The following is a 20,328-nucleotide window of genomic DNA, read 5'->3' as shown; positions in this document are numbered from 1 at the left end:
GGGAACACTGAGATGCTTGACTTGTAAATAACGGTTGGTTCTAAGCACCTGATTAGACAGGAGTACTGAGAGGCAGAGCCTCTCTCTACTGCTGCTCCCTGTGCTAGAGCAGGAGCTTGGAAAAACCTCACCCTCCTCTGCAACATACCCGGCTGGAGCAGGAGCTTGAAAATTTGGACTCTGGCGTTATTTTACCCTGAAGTGTCCCCAGTTTAAGTAGGTCAAGACTGGACTTTTGGAGTCACCTCCTGCCAGGGCACAGTGGGCACTGTGAGAGTGGCTGCTGCCAGCTGAGATATCTTTTCTAGGCTGATGGAGCTGGGGTTGGAGTGGGCTCTTGTGGGGTGCCAGCTGTGCCTGAGAAAGGCAGGATAAGGAGGCTGTGATGCACTCAGTCTCTTGGCAGCCTAGGCGGGGCTCCTGTAGCACCCTGCACCTTTCTCTGCTAAGACATAGATGTTTCCAGATACACTTCATTCAATGAACTCGCATTTTCTGAATTACAGCTTTTAACTGAAAAGGTCTGTCTGTAGGAGGAAGTACTGCCTGAACCTCTGCACCACAGTACTGCAGGGGAGAGGCTGACAAAGTTGTGGCAGTGGTCTCTACTTGGGTTTTGCTCCCCATTGCTGAATTACCAAATTCATGATGTTACGTAGAAATACAAGAGAACATCACCTGGCAGCTGTGTCGATGAAGCAATGCATGAGCCCCTTACCAGAGGCGCACTGATGGATTTCAGTGTATCTTTTAAGACATAGTTGCCAGTGAGTGAAAACAGGGAACAGTTATCCACAGCACAAATGCAAACGAAAGCTGAGCCCTGAAAAGTGATCTGTGAACCTACTCACGTGATGCAAACACACAATCCTTTTTTTGGATTAACTTCATAGCTTTTTGAAGCAAGGGATGAAGGTTGTGTCTATAAAAAGAGACTGGTTTCAGCAGGGGTATTTTGGAAGTCTTTTATTATAATTTTATAATCATGGAGAGATCTGTAAAATTGTGTGTTCTTGCAAGTCCCTTCCAGGACTGTGGGTGGATTTTTTCCAGCTGCTTTCTGGAGCCATGTGGGAAATGCTTTGGTGACATAACCAAGTCCCTCAGAATCACGGGCAGCTCTCGGTGCCACCTGTGCATTCAGCCATCAGCTTCAGGAAAAGGCTTCAGGAAAGCCTTTCTGGTTCTTGGAGCAGTTGGCATTTGAAAGAAGGTGATTTTCATGTGAGGACATACAGCTGAGTGAGATCTGGGTGAGACAGATGTGAGTTCACCTTTTATAGCTGCAAGGTGGGCAGTGCTCTGGTGCGCCTGGGCTGTTGCAGCGGCTGGGGTTGAGTCCATGTGACCCTGCTGCGTAGCACAGCCTGTGCCCCAGGGTGAGACAGATGTGAGTTCACCTTTTATAGCTGCAAGGTGGGCAGTGCTCTGGTGCGCCTGGGCTGTTGCAGCGGCTGGGGTTGAGTCCATGTGACCCTGCTGCGTAGCACAGCCCTGTGCCCCAGCCACCGTGACCCCAAACTGCCTGTAACTGAGCTGGGCAGGGTGCTAAAAAGCTTTAAAACCTACAATTGCCATTAAAGCATTTTATCTTCTGTTTTCAGCAGCTCCTTGGAGATGAGACACTGCTGGTCTAATGTGAATTGTTTACACGTGGTGTCTGATGTTCCTTTGCGTCATCTCTTTCCTGTGGGGTGCAGCACTGGGTGTTAATGTTTGAGAGCAGGACAGGTATCCCTGCAGGTCTTCCCTGTGTCGTCCCCCAGTGTTTCACCTTCTTGGTATCAAGGTGTGTTTCCCTTAAGGCTGTCTCTGGGTGACTAAATCCACTGCTGTGCTTTGTAGATCCAGGACCAAGCCTAACCTTGCTCAGCACTGGCACAAAGCAGGCAAGGCTTCCTACCAGGCTTCCTTCTAGCACGGTTGAGAATTTTTCTCAAGGGGTATAACTTTAGCAAAGGGACAGCAGAGTCCATGCAGTTGCAGGAAAAGCCCTCAATGACTACTTAGAAACCTCACCCTTTCCCCATTGTCCTGCAGTATTCCCAGAGGTACATGGTGCTTGTGGGCTCTTATGCAATGTGGTTGCACAACCTGGTTTTAAAAGAAAGAAAATTGCTGTTTCACATCTGGTTTAGCTTTTTGACAGCTTTCTCCAGCATTTGCGTGCAATTAGCATCGCTTTCTGTCGCATGGAGCCCATCCTCTAATAGCTGGATGTGGGCAGTAGTTGCAGAGCTTGCAGTGATTGTATTGAGAAGATATTGTATTGCAAAGAGATTGTATCTCTGCAGACTGTGTTGCTCGTTGTGTCTGAATTTATTGTCTTTCTGCTACTTGAAAAAGAAAACAAAATAATTTTTTGGGCCTGAATCCAGCCCCAGAGCAGGGGATGGCTTAATCAAACACTCAAGTGCTTTTACCAACTCCAGTTGGTTTATTTCTGTGTTTAAAATCAAACACTCTTCTAAGTATCTCACTTTTCTTATTCTCAAGTTTGTGTTTAATGAATGTATCCACACACAGAACTTGCCATTGCTCCAAGAGTCAGCACTGATAGAAATGCTGTAACACGCAGAGCTGCTCTGAGACCCTTGGAGGAGCATGGGAGAGGAGAGATCTTCCTTTGACTCAGAATGCCCTGGCCTTGCGGAGGAGGGGGATGAAATTTAGCAGTGTCAGTAACCTCACCTCCCCACCCTCTTTTGGCCTGAACTGTCTCTTGCCAAATATTAGTCTACTGATCTTAACATTTCCAAGACACTAAAGGAACTCAAATTTTGCTAGGTTACAAAAAAACTAGAGTGGGAGTATGTTGGGGGTGAAGAATTCCCCTGCTTCCCTCTCCAAAACAGCCTCTGTCCTGTGGATGACACTCAGCTGGGATACCACAAACCAGGGCAGGGCTCTGAAAACCATTCTGGGCTGGGACTCTCTGGTTTTGGCTGAAATTGAAAACTAACCCTGATGAAAGGTTTAAAGATATTTGTTCCTTTTCTTTAACATTTGAAGCTGTTTTCTACCCAACTCCACTGGGAATGTTTTCCTGTGTAGTCCTTGCCCAGCTCTGATCTGACATATTTCCACAGAGACTCAGGATCCTTATCACTTTATGAAAAATGAGATTTACATTCCTGTATCACACAGGCACTTTGAAAATATTATCCCTGACTCCAGAGAAATGGCTCATACATTTTAATGTAGTTATTAGAAATTGAATTGACAACACTTATCCTCAGTGGAAATTGCTCTGCAGCTTGGGGGGAAAATGTACAGAGAGCACTGTTGGAGACTTTGGAGAGCTCTTGTCATCTTGAGATGTGTGTGCTTCTGGTGCAGTGTGTCTGCTGAATGAGAAGAGCAAGGCTTGATATGCACCAGAGAAAGGAGAAAGAAAAACTCCATAGGCCAACAGCATGGGCTGAGACAGCAGCGGGGCTTAAAGCATATGAAAGAGCTTCTGGGATGAAAGGGAGAGCAAAGTGGTGGGGAAACATGGGCTGCTCTGGCTTGTGTGTCCCAGGGTGTTGTGGAGGTTTTGCACATGGGTTCTTTATTTACTGTCTTAGTAAGTGTAGAGAAAGTGAACTGAATGAGTGCTGGCTTAAACCTGGCATGTGAGTGAAGTGTTGCTGAGGTGCTCATGTTGATGAAAGATGCCCTTTGGAGGAGAAGAAGCAAGGAACTGCAACAAGAAAATCCACTCAAAACAGGTTGCTTTTAGAATAAAATCTTTTCAATGGTAACTAAACTTGCAAGAACTGGCTGATCTCTGTTCCTCTCTAAGGATGTGGTCTTCAAGGAGCACTTCACACAGGGCTGCAGGACATCAAGGCTCTGGAGCCTCTGAGCTGGGAGCTCTTGCTCCCGAGAGTGGAGGGAGGAAGAGGGAGACAACTGGCAAAATACTCTATGTGGTGGCAAAGAAGCACTTGTGAATCTGAAGCCACTCCAAGGTGAAGAGTTTCCACTTCTCTTGCCCTTGTTGGTGCAATGTGGCCCAGCCTGGCCCAGCCTTTGTGGTGAGTGTTGGGGTACAAGGAAGTTGACCTCTTCTTCCATTTTTAAACTGCACTTATCTGAAGCTGGAAGTTAAATCAAACCTTCCTAAAGCAGAGGTTTATGAAAATAACTTTTGTGACTAATCCAACCCCTTAGGCCTCACTGGAGGAGACTTTGCAGCTTTGTTTTTCCTTGTAAAGAATGCTCAGCATATGTCCTGACAATTAGTCAGAGTGCCCAAAAATACCCGTTAGCCCTGCAAGCTGATCCCCTTCAGCTCTTGGAGCTCAGACTGACACAGGGTTATGCACTGTGGGGCTCTGGGAAAGGTTATTTTTAAAATGGCCACATAACAAGGGTGATTTGGTCCTTCCAGCCACCAGCTCTGTCTGACAACTGAGGATGCAGACAGCCAAATGTTAATCTTGCTCGAGGCGACTGTCCTGCCCAGGGTATTGGGCTGCTTCTCCTGCTAAAATCATGTGCCAGGGCTGGCTCTGTCAGCTCTAAATCAGTTCTGAGGGCATGGCCTTGTGGCCTGTGCCAAGTTCAGGCAGTACTTTGATGGTGTACTGGATGCCAGGGAGTCTTCCCAACTGGCATGCCAATGCTTGGAAAGGCACGTCCTCATCAAAGAAGTGGCCTGTCTTCACCCTTAGCCAGGCAGCCCTTTCTGAGAGCTTTTGCTTTGCCCTTCTCTGACCACCTGAGCTGAAGTTTTCTATCCTCAGTGTCTCTCACATGCTGAATTTCTGGAGATATTTTGCCAGGATCACAGTCCATCCACAAACAGCCCTTTCTTCTCCTCCCCTGAAAATCAAGATCTCTAAGGGGAAACACCAATGCTCCTTGGTGCCACAGAGCACTGCTGGTGTGAAGATTTGGCTTGCCCACTGCCCTGTGTGGGAAGAGGATGGAAGTCTGCAGAACCATCTGCCCAGCAGCTTCCTGGGAACATGGTATTTTGCTAGAAAACATCACATGGAAAGCATTCCCAGCCTACAGAGGAAGAGCTTGGGCAGAGCCTGCAGCACCCACCTTGTGAGTCTTCCTTGTTTCCAGGTCCTGTTAATGAACACAGGAGGGTGTCAGGAGATGCTGGAGAGAGTGTGTGTTGTAGCTGATGTCCGGGTAATTGCTAATTTCTGACTCCTAGTGGGTAGATTTCCAAGGAATGACACAGCTTTCGAGCAGAAGAGCAAACTAGTAGCTGAACTTCCTTCCATGTGCTCCACAGTGAGCTGTTTAACCTCACTGGGGCAGAGCATTGCCCAGCCAGCTGCTGTGCCCACAAGAAGGAATTGGGAGCTATTAGAAGTGCAGAGAGCCTGATGGACACTGTGGAATATTATTTCAGTGATGGCTCACTCACTGCTTGGTGAAGCCCTGACATGAGCATTTATTGTGTGGGTATGGCAGGATTATATTGCTGTGCCTGTTCCTCACACCTCATCTGTGCTGGGAAAGACTGCCATGCTGCCTGGCTGGATCACTGTGGTATTTATTTGACAGGGACTTGAGTTACTTTTCTCAGCTCTGAAGCCAGGGCTAAGCCATGAGGGGAAAGCTGTGACTGGCAAATATTTGCCTCTCATCTGGCTCCACTGGTCATTCCTCCTGCACATGAGTGCAACTAAACTTGAACAAAGAAAGACCTGAAGTTGACCAAGACGGCCCTAAGGAGCTCCACTGTCCTAAGTGTGAAGCTTTGGGGTAATAAACTGGGGAATAACTGAGTTGTGGTGCAGCTGGTTGGCCCCATGTCTCCTCCCAAGCTTCCCCATGGCTTCCACATCACCTGGTGGAAGTGACTGAGAGGCACCATAGCACTGCTAAGTGGTTCTGTGTGTTACCCAGTTATAGGGCTGCTGGGGAGGAAGAGGTAAATGCAGTAACTGAAGATTTTTAGCTGAGTTATGGGCTTGGTGCTCTTATGAGGCATCTGAATCAATCTTGGCAGCACAGGTGGATCTTTCCCCCAAGAGGAGCAGAGGAAGTCTTTGTCTCCTCTTAGGGTTATCTGATATTCATTAGTATGTTCAGACCTGTGGTTTTTATCTTGCAGCTCATGAAGGGAGCTGTGGGCAGCCTGCTGAGCCTCCCAGTCCACTGCCTGCACACTCACAGTGGAAGGACATGGGAGACAGAGGTGAGAAGAGAAACACGGCTCACATTTAAGCAAGTGCATTTAAGGACTTTGCAAGAGATTTTTTAAAAATCTTCAGTCTTTTGGGGCTGTCCTTTTTTGAGATTGCATTGAAGGTCTCACTCTAACTGCTGGGACTACAGCAGGCACTCAACATCCTTGCTGCTGGGACATACAGTCTTGGCATCTTATTTGTAATGCGTGAATGAGAAGCAGGGACAGGAGGAAATGGACTTTCTTGTGAAGTTGATTCAAAGCCAGCTCTGCCTAGCACCTGCTGCAGCCTCTCCTCTCCCCTGTCCTCTCTGGATCCTGGGGCTGCTGCCATGGGGCTGTTCGTTGCCTGCATCCCACCATACCACCATAGCCAGGACAGGGAACAGAAGCTGAACAAAGCTTTGGGACTACAAAGCAGCTCCTGATTTATGTGCAGACGCTCCCCCCAGGCCTCAGTGTCATTTGGCTCTCAGCAGCAGCGAGAGGTCTGCCATGTCAGCAACAGGTGATGGGAAGAAGTGCCAGTAGGGAGCGTGTGTGGAGGGGAGCCACAGAGCAGATGGCAGCAGGGAAATAAATTTGGAGCTGCCATGGGAATAATCCTGGAAACAGTCCAGCCTGTGGATGGAGGCAGATGGGGAAAAACTTGGTTTATATCTCTTCCTGGTTTTGTTTTTTTTCAGGTGCCTTTATTTCCAGCTCTGTTATCTCTTGACCATTCCTTCCTGTCTATTACTACAGCCTTATCCCTTAATTTTGTCTCTTCTTATCCTGCCTTCTTTTCCGCCTTTTGTTTCTACTCACCCTATATCTGAGCTCCTGAAGGTTGCCTGCCCTGCATCTGCTTCCTCATAAATCTATTCCCAGTTCCTCTACCCCTACCTCCACAGCTGATCCAGAAGCTTCCCTTGGCACTGAAAGGCTCAGTATACCTCTCTGACCCAGCTGTGAGCTGGAGTTCAGCATGGAGGAATTGTGCCTTTGCCATGTCTTGCTGCTTTCCTTCTCTACTGTCCCCTCTGAGCTGGTTCCCTGAGAACAGCAGGGGCTCCCCTGGTGCCCAGTGTGTTCATTCCCCTGTCACTGCAGTGATGTCCTTGCTGGTTTTGCTCTGGAGGTGTGTACATCCTGGCTGTCTCTGCCTTGTGTTCCTGTGAGTGTCTGTGGGATACTTCAGGAGTGCAGAGGCACATCCTTGTACACAGAGCTGGATTTGAGACTTCTGGGGCATTTTTGGGATACTTCAAAGAGAAACTGTCCAGCTTTGAAAGGACTTAGGTGGAAAATCCCCGTTCTGGTTCAGGTGTGATCATGTTATGCAGGGTCTCTGGCTGGGGGGCACTAGGGGCCATCATCCCCTGGCAGTCTTCTCAAGATGATCTGCAAGCACTGCTCTGCAGTGCCTTCTGCCAGTGCTGGGAGCAGGAAGCATGTTGGATAGTGAGTGCTTGGAGCGCTGGATTAGCCCCCAGTGTCAGTCCTGGTGCCAGACCTGTCCAGCATTTCTGTGGCATTGGGGACTGCTGCCTCTTATGTCTCCCTGACAGATCTGCCACAACTGCAAAGAGCTTTTCCTTCAAGAGAGCTGTATCTGTGTCCTCTCTCCTCTCAAACCCAAAGCTCTTTTTGGTTGTCTTCCTGCAAACTTTGTCTTCATATTAAAACAAAGAAGCATCTAAAAAAAATTGTTTTGTTTCTGCCTAGGAAGAGCCAAGGAAGTTAGTAACTGAGATCTGTTGGGCAGGAGTGCTCTGCTGTGGGAGGACGCATGCAACCTGAGACATTTAAAATAAATTTTTTTAAAAATGGATCTGCCCTCAGGAAGGGTAGGGAGAAATGTGGGACTGTCATTTTATGGGGAGCCTGGTGAATGGCAGTGTGCTCTTCTGTGCAGGTGCACTGTGCATTGCCAACAGCATGTAGGGAAGCAGGAGGCACAGCATTACTTTAAGAGGTGCACAGGTGCTCTGCTGCTGGTATTTACTGCTGCTTTCTTTGATGATGGTGACTAATAGTTCATCAATGCCTGGGTTAGAACAGGTCTCTTTAGGAGTTTCTGCCTGTTGAGTGACAGCAGGATGTGTGAGCAAGCTGAGAGACCCAGACCTTTTCTGGCAGGATTCTTAGGGCAAGAAAATACTCTGGAAATCACAACGTGAATCATTTATTTATCCGAGTGGATGACACTATGCCCCAGCCATGCTGCTCTGCAGTCAGACCTGTTGGGTGGGATCAGTGTGTCCAGGGCAGCTCCCTGGAAAACCTACAGGACAGGTTTAATGTTAAAAATATGACATCCCAAGCCTGCTATGCCCTGCTGCGCACTCACTGCTGTATTTGTAGCACTGTTCCCTCTGGGGCCTGTGGGTGCGTGGTGCACAGACAAGGGTTCAGACAGGGCTGGCACAGCTCCATTCTGGGGCACCCTCTCTTTCCTGGAGGTGTCTGCTCCCTGACACATTTCACAGGGCATTGATGTCCCTCCTTGTCACTTGTGCTACACCTGCACCACTGCTGTGTTTAATCATCTGGGCTTTTGTGGATGAAGAGGGGCTTGGGAAGGAAATGGGAATTGGCCAAAGTCATCTGGCTAAAACCAGGCAAGAAACCAAGAGCAGCAGCAAGGTTGTTCCCCAGCCCATTTCTGCCTGGGACCAGGAGGCCACAAATTTTAAAAAATGGCCTCTTTATTATAATCTGCTGTGGGGGATCAGCAGGGGCTTTGCAGAGTGAGTTGTGCCAGGGAGCTCCATAGGCATCTGCAGGTCTGGGTCTTCCTCCTGTTTCTTGGGCAAGGTTTCTCCCTCTCCTCTCTCCTCCAGCCCGAGTCTGTTGTGGTGCTGTGAACACACGTGTACTTGTGCGCATGAAATGTGACATCCAAGTGTCCATCCCTGCTCTCCACACCCCTCTGCAGCTGCCAAACCACTGCTGATTGCAGCCACCTCCGGTCGGGACGTGGCAGCCACTAGCACCGTGCAGAGACACCGCTCAGGATGGGAGCAAAGGCTTCTAATGGAAATACCAGGGCATTCTGGGGGAAGTAGGAAATGACTGCCAGGTGGGAGGGTGCCAGAGCTTTGTATAGGGAACTAGGAAGGAATGAAAATGGTTAATGGTGCAAACTCTACGTGCATTGCCAAAAATGAACTCATGTCTGTAAATATTACACTGCATACAGCAAGATTAGCACAGGAAAATACCAGTTGTTAGGGTTTCTGTTGCCATCTGAATTATGCAAACAATTTGCTAGAGTTTATAGTTGAGCTGGGGCAGAATAACATTGGGTTTTTCCTTGCCAAAGTGTTTCAGTGCATTAGTACTTTAGCACGTTTCCCAGCCTCAATCTGCTACACCAGTGGATCCTTGCTGTGCTTTTTTGGAATGGCATGCTGTCAAGAGTGGCCTTTTCCAGGCCATGTTGGAAACTTGGAGATGTCGGGATGCTGGTGAGATGCTGAGCTTGTGCATGTGCTGCCTGGGGGACTAAGATGGGTGTGAAGGCTCAGGGGTTCACCAAGCCCAGTACAGAGGCTGGAGACTGTGCATGTGTTTGTGGCTGAGGAGCTCTTGGGACCTCTGCAAGCAGGAAGCAGATATGTTCCTGGCTGTAGCAGGGTTGCTCTTCATAGGCCAGACACCACCACAATGGGCTCCCGGGAAGGAATGATAAACATTGGCTCTTCCCAGTGGCTGTCAGGGAGGTTCAGTGACTTTCCCACGGCCGTGCAGTGCGTCAGTGGGGAGGCAGAATTAGCAGCTGGGCGTCCCTGGCCCCTGGCCCTGAGCGTTGCCGGCAGAGGTTGCATAACCCAGAGTGAGTATGGGGCTGCAGAGCTGCTGCAGCCTGGGGTCCCCACAGGAGTGAATCCCAAGCCAGAGTTCCCTCCCCTCCTGCTCTGACTTGGGTGGAAACAGGTTGGCTGGAGCCATGGAGCTGGGATCTTCCTGAGAGCTTTGTGGACACCTGAATAAAGAGGACAGAGGCATGAGCCAGTACCCTCTAAAGCCACGCTAGATGCTAGAGAAGCCCCATATCATGACACCCATCTTTCTAAGTGCTGCTCTTCAGGGACTAGGACCCTTTGAACAGTTAATGCTGTGAGCTTCCTTAGGGGAAAAAGCTGGGGAAGGACCAGGAATGGCAGTTTTACTGGAAGTAAAACTTCAGCATGATCTCCATGTTGAGAGCAAATCCAACCCACCCATGAATGTATGTGCTGGTACTTCTGTGGGCTGTCAACTCAGTCCCCAGGGGTACAGCCACATCCTTCCCAGGCCCTACAACCAGAAGACAGCCCCTTGCTGTCTCCTGGGACTGCAGCCCCTCCAGTCCCACAGGGCTCTGACCCACCTCTTCCCTTCAGCCATGGTGGAACATAATTAATGTTGGGTCTGTAGTTTAGCTCAGGACTGTTACGAGACACAATCTCACTCTAACGCCAAGGCCAAATAATACCAGCATGGGGTCAAGTTCATGAGTTCATTCTGCCTTTGGGACTAATTTGGGTGCTGAGTAGCTGGGCAGGTATTTGACTGTTGCCTGCAGAGACCTAGAGGTCTCAGGATCCTATTCTTCTCCCTCCGATCACCTAAAATGGTAAGAATTTCCAAGGGGGATTAAGGTTGTGATCTCTAGGGAGGGGAGTGGACATCTGGTAGGAGTCCTGTCCATATTAATAGCCTCCGTTTAAATGTATGTTATCAAATGGGGCAGCTCCTTATCAGCCTAGAGACTGTGAACTCCATTACCTGAGGGGCAGCTGGTGACTTTGGGCTGCTGACCATGGCTTTCCACAGGCACACAGGTAAAGTGGATGTGCTGCCAGGTGTTGTGGGAGTACACCTGGTAAATGGGGAGGCAGGTTTTGCTAACAGGCTCCTGTGCCAGAGAAATAACTTAATGCAGTCTTAAACCTCAGCAATCTGCAGCTCAAACTCCTGATGGCAAATGGGCTGATAACCAGTGTGGGAGACTGGTGCTGGAGCAGAGTGGTGGTGGTGGTCTCATTTATTTTGTAAAATGCATTGGATGGTAAATGTTTTTGTATCTGCTGCTGTGGGAAGGCTAGGGCTCAGCCATTATTTGAGGAAGAATTGGTGAAAATGGGGAGCAATGCTCCTCCTTGCTGCAAGTTTATTGCAGTGAGCAGAGAAACCCACAGCAGAGGGGAGACCAGTGTGTAAACCCAGATGGTTTACAGATGGCTCTGCTCTGGTGGGAAGTTTGTGGTTACTTACTCTTCTCCGCTTGTCTTTTAGTTCAGATGGGCTGACCCTCACCAGTGACAGGAAAATGTTAATGTTTCCATTAACAGTGACAGGAATCTTGAGATCATATTTTACATGTCTCCATGGCATGCAGCTCTGTTGTGTCTTCCTATCCTGCCTAATTCCTCTAGCCCTGCAGCTGAAGAAAATCAGATCTTTGGGATTTTTGAAAGCCTATCTGACTCTTAGAAGCTGTTTTTGCCCAGGGTGTATTCACAGCCCTACACCACAGTACAGTGGCAGTGGCATTGCATCTCTTGGTGAGACACAGCCCTGAGGGTGGATGTGCCTGGGGAGAGGGTGTTGGTTTGGGGCACAGCTCCTGTGGGCACCAAACTGAGCTGCTGCACACCAGGAGCCAGGGGTGCTCATGAGACTTGGGAACATAGACCCTCCTCAAAACTGGGGAGAAAAGGCACAGTTTTCTGCTCAGCTCCCTGCTCAGCTTCCCAGGATAAGGCAAACACATGAGGCTGCTTGCACAGCACGTAACTGCTCAGGATTCGCTTGTACAGGGATGCACACACATGTTATGCAGGGCACCGTTGTGAGTAAAATCTGACTTTTGTGGTATCATTTGATGTAAGAAGATGTTTAACTTCAGCCCACAAGACTGATTGATGCTGTAGCATCCTTCCATTATATTCCCAGCTATATATTTTTTTTCTTTCTCTTCTTCAGGGGATGTCCCCTGGGGCAAGAACTCCCAGACTTGATGCTATGCTGTATTATAAAATGCTGCAGAGTGTTCTGAGCAGATGCTGAGGTTGGAGTGCTGCCACCAAAAAGTCACAGCATGGTGTCCAATCCTGCAGACCACTGGGAATCCCAGGGTAGCTGTGGGGGTACCGTGGGGCTGAATCCTCCAGTGCAGGAGGAAATCTCATTTTGGCACCTGGGAGGACCTGGGTGTGAGAAGGGCATCCAGCTGCTGAGGTAGGGCAGACCACGGCATAGCTGGGAACATAATAGGGGAGTGTCAAAGGACAAAACTTAATGCAGCCACAGAGTTAGTTACTGAACAGGATTTGGTTAGTTTTGAAAGGTTTGGGCTTTGTTGCTTAAACTCTGCCTAAAGTGTTCAGCCTTACTCGAGGCAGTGGTGCCTTGTTAGCCTTTACTGAGCTCTGCATTGAGTGCCAAAGTAATCCCTGGAGGAAGCATTTGCATGGCTAGGCCAGTGTTTTTAATAAATAGCATGTCCCTACGTCCCTGGGGAACTGTGAAGATTTAGTTAATGACTGAGATGTGCTCAGACATAGTGGCAAAAGGACCGTAGGGAATGTTTTTGGCAACCGCCTGAGGAACTTGGAGCTGTTCTTGCTCTAAATAAAGAAGCTTCCATTTTATCAACAGACTAATTTTTGAATTATAGAGTACGAGACTCGCACGTGCCCCAGCCTGGCAATGGGGGAGCACATCTCTGGTATTTTCTGCCCTCCCAGAAAAAACGACCTACAAGAGATTTCCTTCCTTCCTTCCTTCCTTCCTTCCTTCCTTCCTTCCTTCCTTCCTTCCTTCCTTCCTTCCTTCCTTCCTTCCTTCCTTCCCTCCTTCCCTCCTTCCCTCCTTCCCTCCTTCCCTCCTTCCCTCCTTCCTTCCCTTTCTCTTGCTTTTGTTCTTTCCTTGGGCTTTACAAATGTTTGTTGCCCAGGGCACTGTGCCAGTGCAGTCCTGAGTGTCACTTTGCATTTGGGATTAACAGGACCCTTCTTCTAAGGGTTTCTCTGGTATTTATAGCAAACCATGCAACATTGCATAGAGGAATGCTGAGAATAGTAACTCAGGTGACAGACCAGGGCTGCCAGAACTGAGCTGAAACAGGCAGGAGCAGCCAGTGCCTGGCAGTGTGAGGCTGTGTGCTCAGTCTACTGAGAAAAATAAAATTAATGGAGAGTCAAAAAGCAATTGCTCTTTTTCGTCCATATGCAACTGTGTGCAGGGCAGAAGGTTAACAAATTCAACCTTTTCTTCTTTCTTAAGTAGCAGAATAATCTGTAAAGTGTAAGTACAGTTTCTCTGGTTGTGTTTAGAGACCACACTTCAAGTTCTTCCTTGGTGGTTTATCACATTTAAACATACTCCCCAGAGACATTAACACATATCCTGTGCTAAGTGCATTGCTTATCAGCTGTGCTTCAGCTCCCGTTGCTGAATGCTTTGGTTCCGTTTGTTGTGCAAACCACCGTGATGCTGCTTTGGGTGTATGGCTGAACTGAGATGAACCAGCCGGGGGTGATGGCAGGAACCCAGGGGGAGGCAGGGGTTGTGTGGATGCAGTAGCTTTGGTGGGGCACTCTTCTTAGGTCTGTACCCTTCCCCTCCCAAAGCTGGCCATGCTGCAGGGTGCAGATGTGGCCCTGACCATCAGTCAGCCCTGTGACTGCTTGGTGTTGGTACCACTTGAGGTGCATGGAGGCTCCTGGGGCCCAAGTGTCTGAGATTTCTGAAGGATGGAAGGTGTGGTTGTCCAAGGGCTGAGGTGCTGTTTCTGAAAAGTAGAAGATGCTTTCAGGGGACAAGTGGTGAAGCGGCACCTCTGTGGTCAGGTAAATGTTAGGGTTGTATTCCAGTGGGTCTTTCTGCCAAATGCCCTGATACCCGAGAAGGCCACTGGCCTGGCCTTGCACCCTCCAGCTGTAGTCAGATCCTTCAGGGAGCTACATTTAGAGAACACCCTGCCAGGGCTGGTGGGACAGGGACACCTTGCTTAGAGGGGGATTAGTTTCTGGATGTATAGCTGTATTTTTCTTCATCTCTTATTGAGGATTCTCTAGGCTATTTAAGGATGGGCACATTCTGCATTCACCCCTCTCCCTAGCTGCCTGTGCTCTCTGTTTTCACCTGCTTCTCTCCAGCAGAACAATCCTCTGCACATGCCTGGGCAGGAGAATAGTTCCAGCCTGTCCATACTTTTCCTTTGCTTTCTAAATCCCATTCTGTGGCCTCAGTATCAAGCTGACATGGGGTTTGGATCCGTGCATGTCCTCAGGGCATGTGATTCTCCTGGGGCTAAACAAGAGACACTTGACCAGGCTGTCACCTCAGAGATGCCGGTCTGGTGTAAAGGTACAGCCACAGAAACTTGTGTTCAAGTAACTTCCAAGCTAAAACATCTGCATGTACCACTCTCTTTTCACAGCACTGTGAAAAGAAGCACAGAGGTTCAGTGCTCTGGGTTTTAGTGGTATTTTGGTGAGTGCTTACCCTGGTTTTGGGTTGCTGTAGCACTGCTGTACCCCTGGTGTGAATCCCTACCCTGTGCTCGGCAGCTGCTGCACCGCACATTTGGGAAGTGATGAAGAGCGCAGTAAATAAAGACCCCGAGGAAGTAATGATTTTTTCCATACACCCACTGTGCCTTTAGTTTCATAACTTGCCTACTTTTCAGAGAGTAAAGACAGGCCAGGGTTAATATACCTGGAAGCTCTAGAAAGTTAAGCTGTGGGGACCTGGTGCAGCTGGAGGGAGAACAGGAGATAAACAACTCCAAACCCACAACCTGGTGCCAAGCAGGCTTTAGAAATACATTTATTTTTATACAGAGCACAAGAAATATCTGCTGTTTACCTTCCATGAGAGGGGACAGGACTGCTGAGGGGAGCAGCTGTAGGATACTAAATAAAGCTGAGCTCTAAAGTGCCCACAGATGTTTGCTCCATTTGGTGAAAATAATCTGGTGGTCCCAGCACAGCAGCTACTGGCCTGGGGCTCCACTATGCCACACACTGGTGGCTTTCAGGGCTCTTGTGCACCATACCCTGGGTGGGCTGCTCCTGTGGGAGGGTCATGGGAGATGGTCTAGCTAATGTGGGCTCTTGACATGGCACAGGTGAGCAGAGCCCATGAGCAGCCAGCACATTTGCAGGGGCAATGCCACCACTGCACCTTTCCTGGCTCTAGACTGGGAATTCAGGAATGATAGTACTGAGGGCAGAAAGCTTCTGGAAAAGCTGGAAGCAAATTCATGCCCCTACCTGTGTATGAGAGTGGCTTTCTGGTGTGTGAGATGGCACAAGGCAGGCAGAAGCTGCATGCACAGCCCAGTCTGGGGGCTGCCAGGGCCCAGTGTTAATTTGCCTGTGGAGCTCCAGAGCTGTTGTGATAAATGCGTCTCACATTAGCGCATGATGTGCTACATGGGAACACGGGATTATGTTGCTCCCTGAGCCATACTTTCAAGATTATGTATTCAGGTTGAAAACAACTCTAAACCTGAGGTCAGGAAGGTTTCAATACCATTTGCCCGGGACTCTGCAGTTGCATTTCTTCCAAATAAAACCCACCTGCTTGCTAGAGTTCTGCAGAGCTGGCAGTGGCTCACATAGTTTTCATGTTTCCCAGCTGTTTATCTGTTTCATTTGCTTGAACAGGTACCTCATAGCCCTTGGTGTAGTTGTCAGCAGGACGTGACCTCTCCTGGCCCTGCCAAGGCAGCATTTCCAGACCTTGGTTCCCCCATAGAGTACAATTCCTACCAGCTTGGCCTCCAGCCTGATTTTGTCAGTTTTAGGGGAAGGAATAGGGTGTGAACACAGCCTCCCCCTCTGCTGCAGCCTCCCCATGTGATACTTTTCTTTAGGACTCTCTGTCCTGCTTTCTGAAATATAAATCCTTCAACTTGTTCTGGCCCTGTATTACTGAGAGGGTGACAAAGAGGAGACAGTGTGATGACTCTTGGATTTTAAAACCTGCAAGGTGAGTGAGGTAAGTGTGAGTCCCACTCTTCCTGGGCCCAGATGAGGTAGGTGCTCTGCTATGATGGCAAAATGTTCATATACAGGCTCCTCTGGCTTTGTACCCAGCTATGCTGGTCTGTTCCTGGTGTGCTGCAATGGTCTGGTGAGGTTAGGCCCTGTAGCTGATGGTAAGTCTGGAATTACTGGAGTGGGCAACGGTTCATAAAAATCTGTGTGAACAGGCCATAACAATAGGGCAGACCAAGAGTATCCTGCAGCCAAGGGCTAGCCCAGCGGGGTCCCACTGACCCTCCTTTGTTGTGAGGGCACAGCCAGGAGTGACACACTGTCTCTGCACCCCAAACCCCCTACTGGTTTGGTTTACAAAGGCACATTGTATTGGGCTTGGAGCAGCACGTCTGGAATAAGCACTGTTGTAACACTGAGCTCGGTGAGGAACAGGCTCCAAGGTAGCCCCCAGGGCTGGGTGGAGTGATGCAAGGTGAGGCCATGTGATGGAGGCAGCAGCAATTTGTATGGCCTGATGATGTCTTCTCCCTTCCTTGCTCTGTGCTGACGCTGCTGCTCTATCAGAAAGACAGGACATTTCCTCTTGGCAGTTCCTGTTGCCAGACCATGGCCACGTCTCCCATCCGGTTGGTGATGATGCAGGAAGTTCAAGGCTGTGTCCTGGGGTGTCGGCCGTGCAGGGAAACAGAGCTCTGCAGCTCTGGGGCTGTGGGGGCTCGAGCAGCAGGGGCAGGGATGGAGCCGCCTCTGTGGGACTCCACAGGCTTCTGTAACTCCTATGCCCCCTCCCTGGAAGTGTGCCAAGCTAGGTTGGATGGGACTTTGAGCAACCTGATCTAGTGGCTGGCACCCCTGTCCATAGCAGGGGGGTTGGAACAAGATGATCTTTAAAGTTCCTTCAAACCCAAACCATTCCAGGATTCTCTGAATCCTGACAGAGCCCTCATAGGCCCCTCGCGGGAGTGTTGGTGGCTTCTGCTGAGGAAGGGTGCATGGAATGGAGGGAGCCCTTAGCAGGAGACTGGGAGTGCAGGAACAGATGGGCGTTAAGGGAGAAAGTGTGAGCCAAAGTAGAAAACCCTCCAATCAAGATCCCCCACACCCACTGACAGCTCCCTGGCCATGGTGGAACATCAGACCTTGGCAGAGACTTGCTGGCATGAACTGAAGAAGTACCTCTCCATGGAGGCAGATTTTTTCTTGGTTTAGGTTTTGGGTTTTTTTCCCCTTATGATTTTATATGTGAAAGCCTGGTGAAAAGAGGCAGCTGGAAGCTGCACAACAATCCAGCACAAAAGGCCTTGGAGGGCTGCAGCTTGCTGCGAGTTCAGACTGGAAACATGGAAACAATTCCACTCTGCTCATGTTTGTTGATGATTTCTGCACACAGGACCTCACTGAGGCCTGCAGTAATGAACTAAGGGACTCTCAGGGAGTGATCAGGTGTCATTAACCTTGCTTGATTCTCAGTATGCAAATAAAGCAATCTAGCATCCTTCCACTTAACCAGGGGATGGGGAAAGGCTGGTTTAGGACTCTGCTCTCCTCGACTGGAGCTGCTTTCTCTACCAAGGAGCCTTCGAGGAGTGTGATACCACCACCACATGCTCATTCCTGAGCCATCTTCCTCCTACTGATCTGCACAGTCCCAAGAAGCTGAAGCCCTGGAGTTTTCAGGGCCTCAGTGCTGTCTCCTCACCCACTGTGCTCTTGCAGGAGGGCCTGGCAGCTACACCGTGGGCACGATGTCGGAGCGCTTCGACTGCCACTACTGCCGTGACCCCCTGCACGGCAAGAAGTACGTGCAGAAGGAGGGGCGGCACTGCTGCGTCAAGTGCTTCGAGAAGTTCTGCGCCAACACCTGCATGGAGTGCAAGAAACCCATCGGGGCCGACTCCAAGGTCAGTGCCGAGCACCTCAGCGGGTGATGAGGAGAGGCAGATGCTGATCGCCCTCCTCTGGTCTGGCACTGAGCTACTGTGAAAGAGCAAGTTCTTTGCGAGTCTTCGGGCTGCCAGCAGTGTGCTCCTTGGGCAAAGAGCAGTTCTGGGGTGTGCACAGAGAATGTTCATGGTCGGCTGCTTTGGCAGAGAGCCTCATTTCAGGGTCTAGATTCAGCCACATGAACTGCTGCAAATGCTGAATTGCCCTGGAGGGAGAACTGCAGGGAGCCAGCCTGCACAGGGCCTGCAAAACTCATCTTTGGGCAAATCACTGAGGTCTGATTTTTGTCAGTTTGTCAGAGGCTTATTGCTTCATGATGGAAATCAAGAGTTCTTTCAATATGTATATCTATTGAGAGCAGTTGGACCGCAAGATGGTTCTGTTGGGTTTTTTTCCTCATATTAATTTATAATACTATCTCTGATGTTCAGACACCATAACACCAGGCAGGACATGAAGAAACATAAACTGCAGGACCTGAAAATATCTGCAAGCGTGCTGGTTGAAACCGTGTTGATCTCCATGAAAATTGGAAATTGGTTTGTTGCTTCAGTATAGAAATATGATATTACTGAAGTCTTTAGCATGTACCTTCAGGGTCAGATAAATGTTTATAGCAATAATAACATACACCTGAACTAGAGGGAATGTAAGAACCCAAGAACAGATTTGCAGAACTGCAAATCTCCAAGCAGCTGGTTTGATGCATCTTCTGCCCCACTCAAAATGTATGTGATTGTGTTCAATGAGTTTGGTTAAATGTCCTTCCCTTAACTGATTGCAGAGGAGCTGTAGCTCTATGCACTGAATCAGACACACTTAGGAACAACAAATCTATCCTTTACTGCCCAGGCTGATGAGACAGGAGCTTGGCTTTTGGGCTGCTCAGGGGGAGAGAAAAGCTTCTCACTCCCTCACTCACTTTCTGTTCATTCTAGGAGCTGCATTTCAAGAACCGCTACTGGCACGACAACTGCTTCCGCTGCTTCAAGTGCTACACATCCCTGGTGAACGAGCCCTTCATGCTGCGGGAGAACAACAAGGTTTGGTGCAGCAATTGCACTGCTGCTGAGGATGCACCCAGGTGTAAGGGCTGCTTCAAGCCCATTATTGCAGGTACTGGTACCAGTGACAGGTGTCCAAGGGCCACATTCTGCTCTAGGCCATAACCAGGGTGGTTTATCAGGCTGTAGAGGCTGCAGTTAGGGGTTTGGGCATCACAGTGGAGGGCTGGAGAACCTCAGCATAGTAACTTTTGACTGTTGCTGTCACCTGTCCATTTTATTCAAGTGTTGAAAGGCTGCTTTGCAGTTAACCCTCATGTGGATAATTAACCCTAATGTCAGTCTTAAACAATTTTTACCAGAAGCTTTGCTCTGTAAATCAAGGTCCTCAAAGGCTCAGGCATCTGGTCTGATAACTATTTTAAGAAAATCTAGCAGGCCCTGGCTAAAAACAGATACAGAAATTACCAGCTCATCCCTTGTCTGCATTCCAGTGGAATCTTGGGCATAGCGAAGGACAGGTCTTGCCCACAGATATTACACTGCACAGGAGGAGGGGTTTGCCACAGGCCTGAAATCCTATATGACAAGTTATTTTTGTCTGTCATAGGAGACCAAAATGTTGAGTACAAGAAGATGGTCTGGCACAAGGACTGCTTCACCTGCAGCCAGTGCAAGCAAGTGATTGGATCTGGGAGCTTCTTCCCCAAGGGTGATGAATTCTACTGTGTCTCCTGCCATGAGCACAAGTTTGCCAAGACTTGTGCTAAGTGCAAGAATGTAAGTCCTTCCCCTCTGCAGAGGCAGCTGCCAGAACCAGCCCTCGTGTGCCTTTTGGGAACTGGAAGAGTGAACCAGCAGGCAGACCATGCTGAAGCTGTACCAATGCTGATGTTCTTTCCTTGAGATATTGGTGCCAGCAGCTGGTGGAATGATGGGAGAGCTGACGGTCCCCGTGCTCTACAGGATCTGGGCAGGGGTTGTTGTGTTAGCTAATGGCAACACTGCAGAAACCAGTCTTGCCTTGAGGATAGTTTAAGCTCTGTAGCCGTACTGAATATTCAAATAGTGAAACAGTAGCTGTTTTACAACTTCTGCAACTGATTAGTGTGGAGTTTCAGTTACTGCAGGTAAACGAAAGTATTATGAAAGTGCCAGGTATGTGGGATTTCAGATTAGAGGGACTTAAGGGCACTGCACAATTAAATTTTCTTGTAAACTTTTTGGAAAGATCCTCTCCATGACAAAGCTTTCC

The 20,328-nt window shown here is 49.1% G+C and overlaps 1 protein-coding gene across 5 annotated transcripts in view; it reads left to right on the top strand.

Moving 5' to 3' along the window:
- FHL1 (four and a half LIM domains 1) overlaps positions 1-20,328 on the top strand; it is a 30,333-nt gene that overhangs the window by 8,015 nt on the left and 1,990 nt on the right. For 3 of the 5 annotated variants that reach the window (XM_008641810.2, XM_017743097.1, XM_017743076.1), the window contains 3 exons: positions 17,842-18,026; positions 19,008-19,185; positions 19,684-19,853. In XM_008641810.2, coding sequence (XP_008640032.1) covers positions 17,871-18,026; positions 19,008-19,185; positions 19,684-19,853 — 504 coding nt within the window. In that variant the 5' untranslated portion in view covers positions 17,842-17,870. Of the gene's footprint in view, positions 1-6,067; positions 6,152-10,846; positions 10,954-17,841; positions 18,027-19,007; positions 19,186-19,683; positions 19,854-20,328 lie in introns of those variants that run through there. The other 2 variants (XM_017743089.1, XM_017743082.1) reach the window with 2 other exon arrangements.

This window comes from Corvus brachyrhynchos, unplaced genomic scaffold, assembly GCF_000691975.1.
Source record: "Corvus brachyrhynchos isolate BGI_N302 unplaced genomic scaffold, ASM69197v1 scaffold220, whole genome shotgun sequence".
NCBI lineage: Eukaryota > Metazoa > Chordata > Aves > Passeriformes > Corvidae > Corvus > Corvus brachyrhynchos.
Note: the sequence above shows the minus strand (reverse complement) of the source record. Positions and strands in the feature narration are given on the sequence as shown.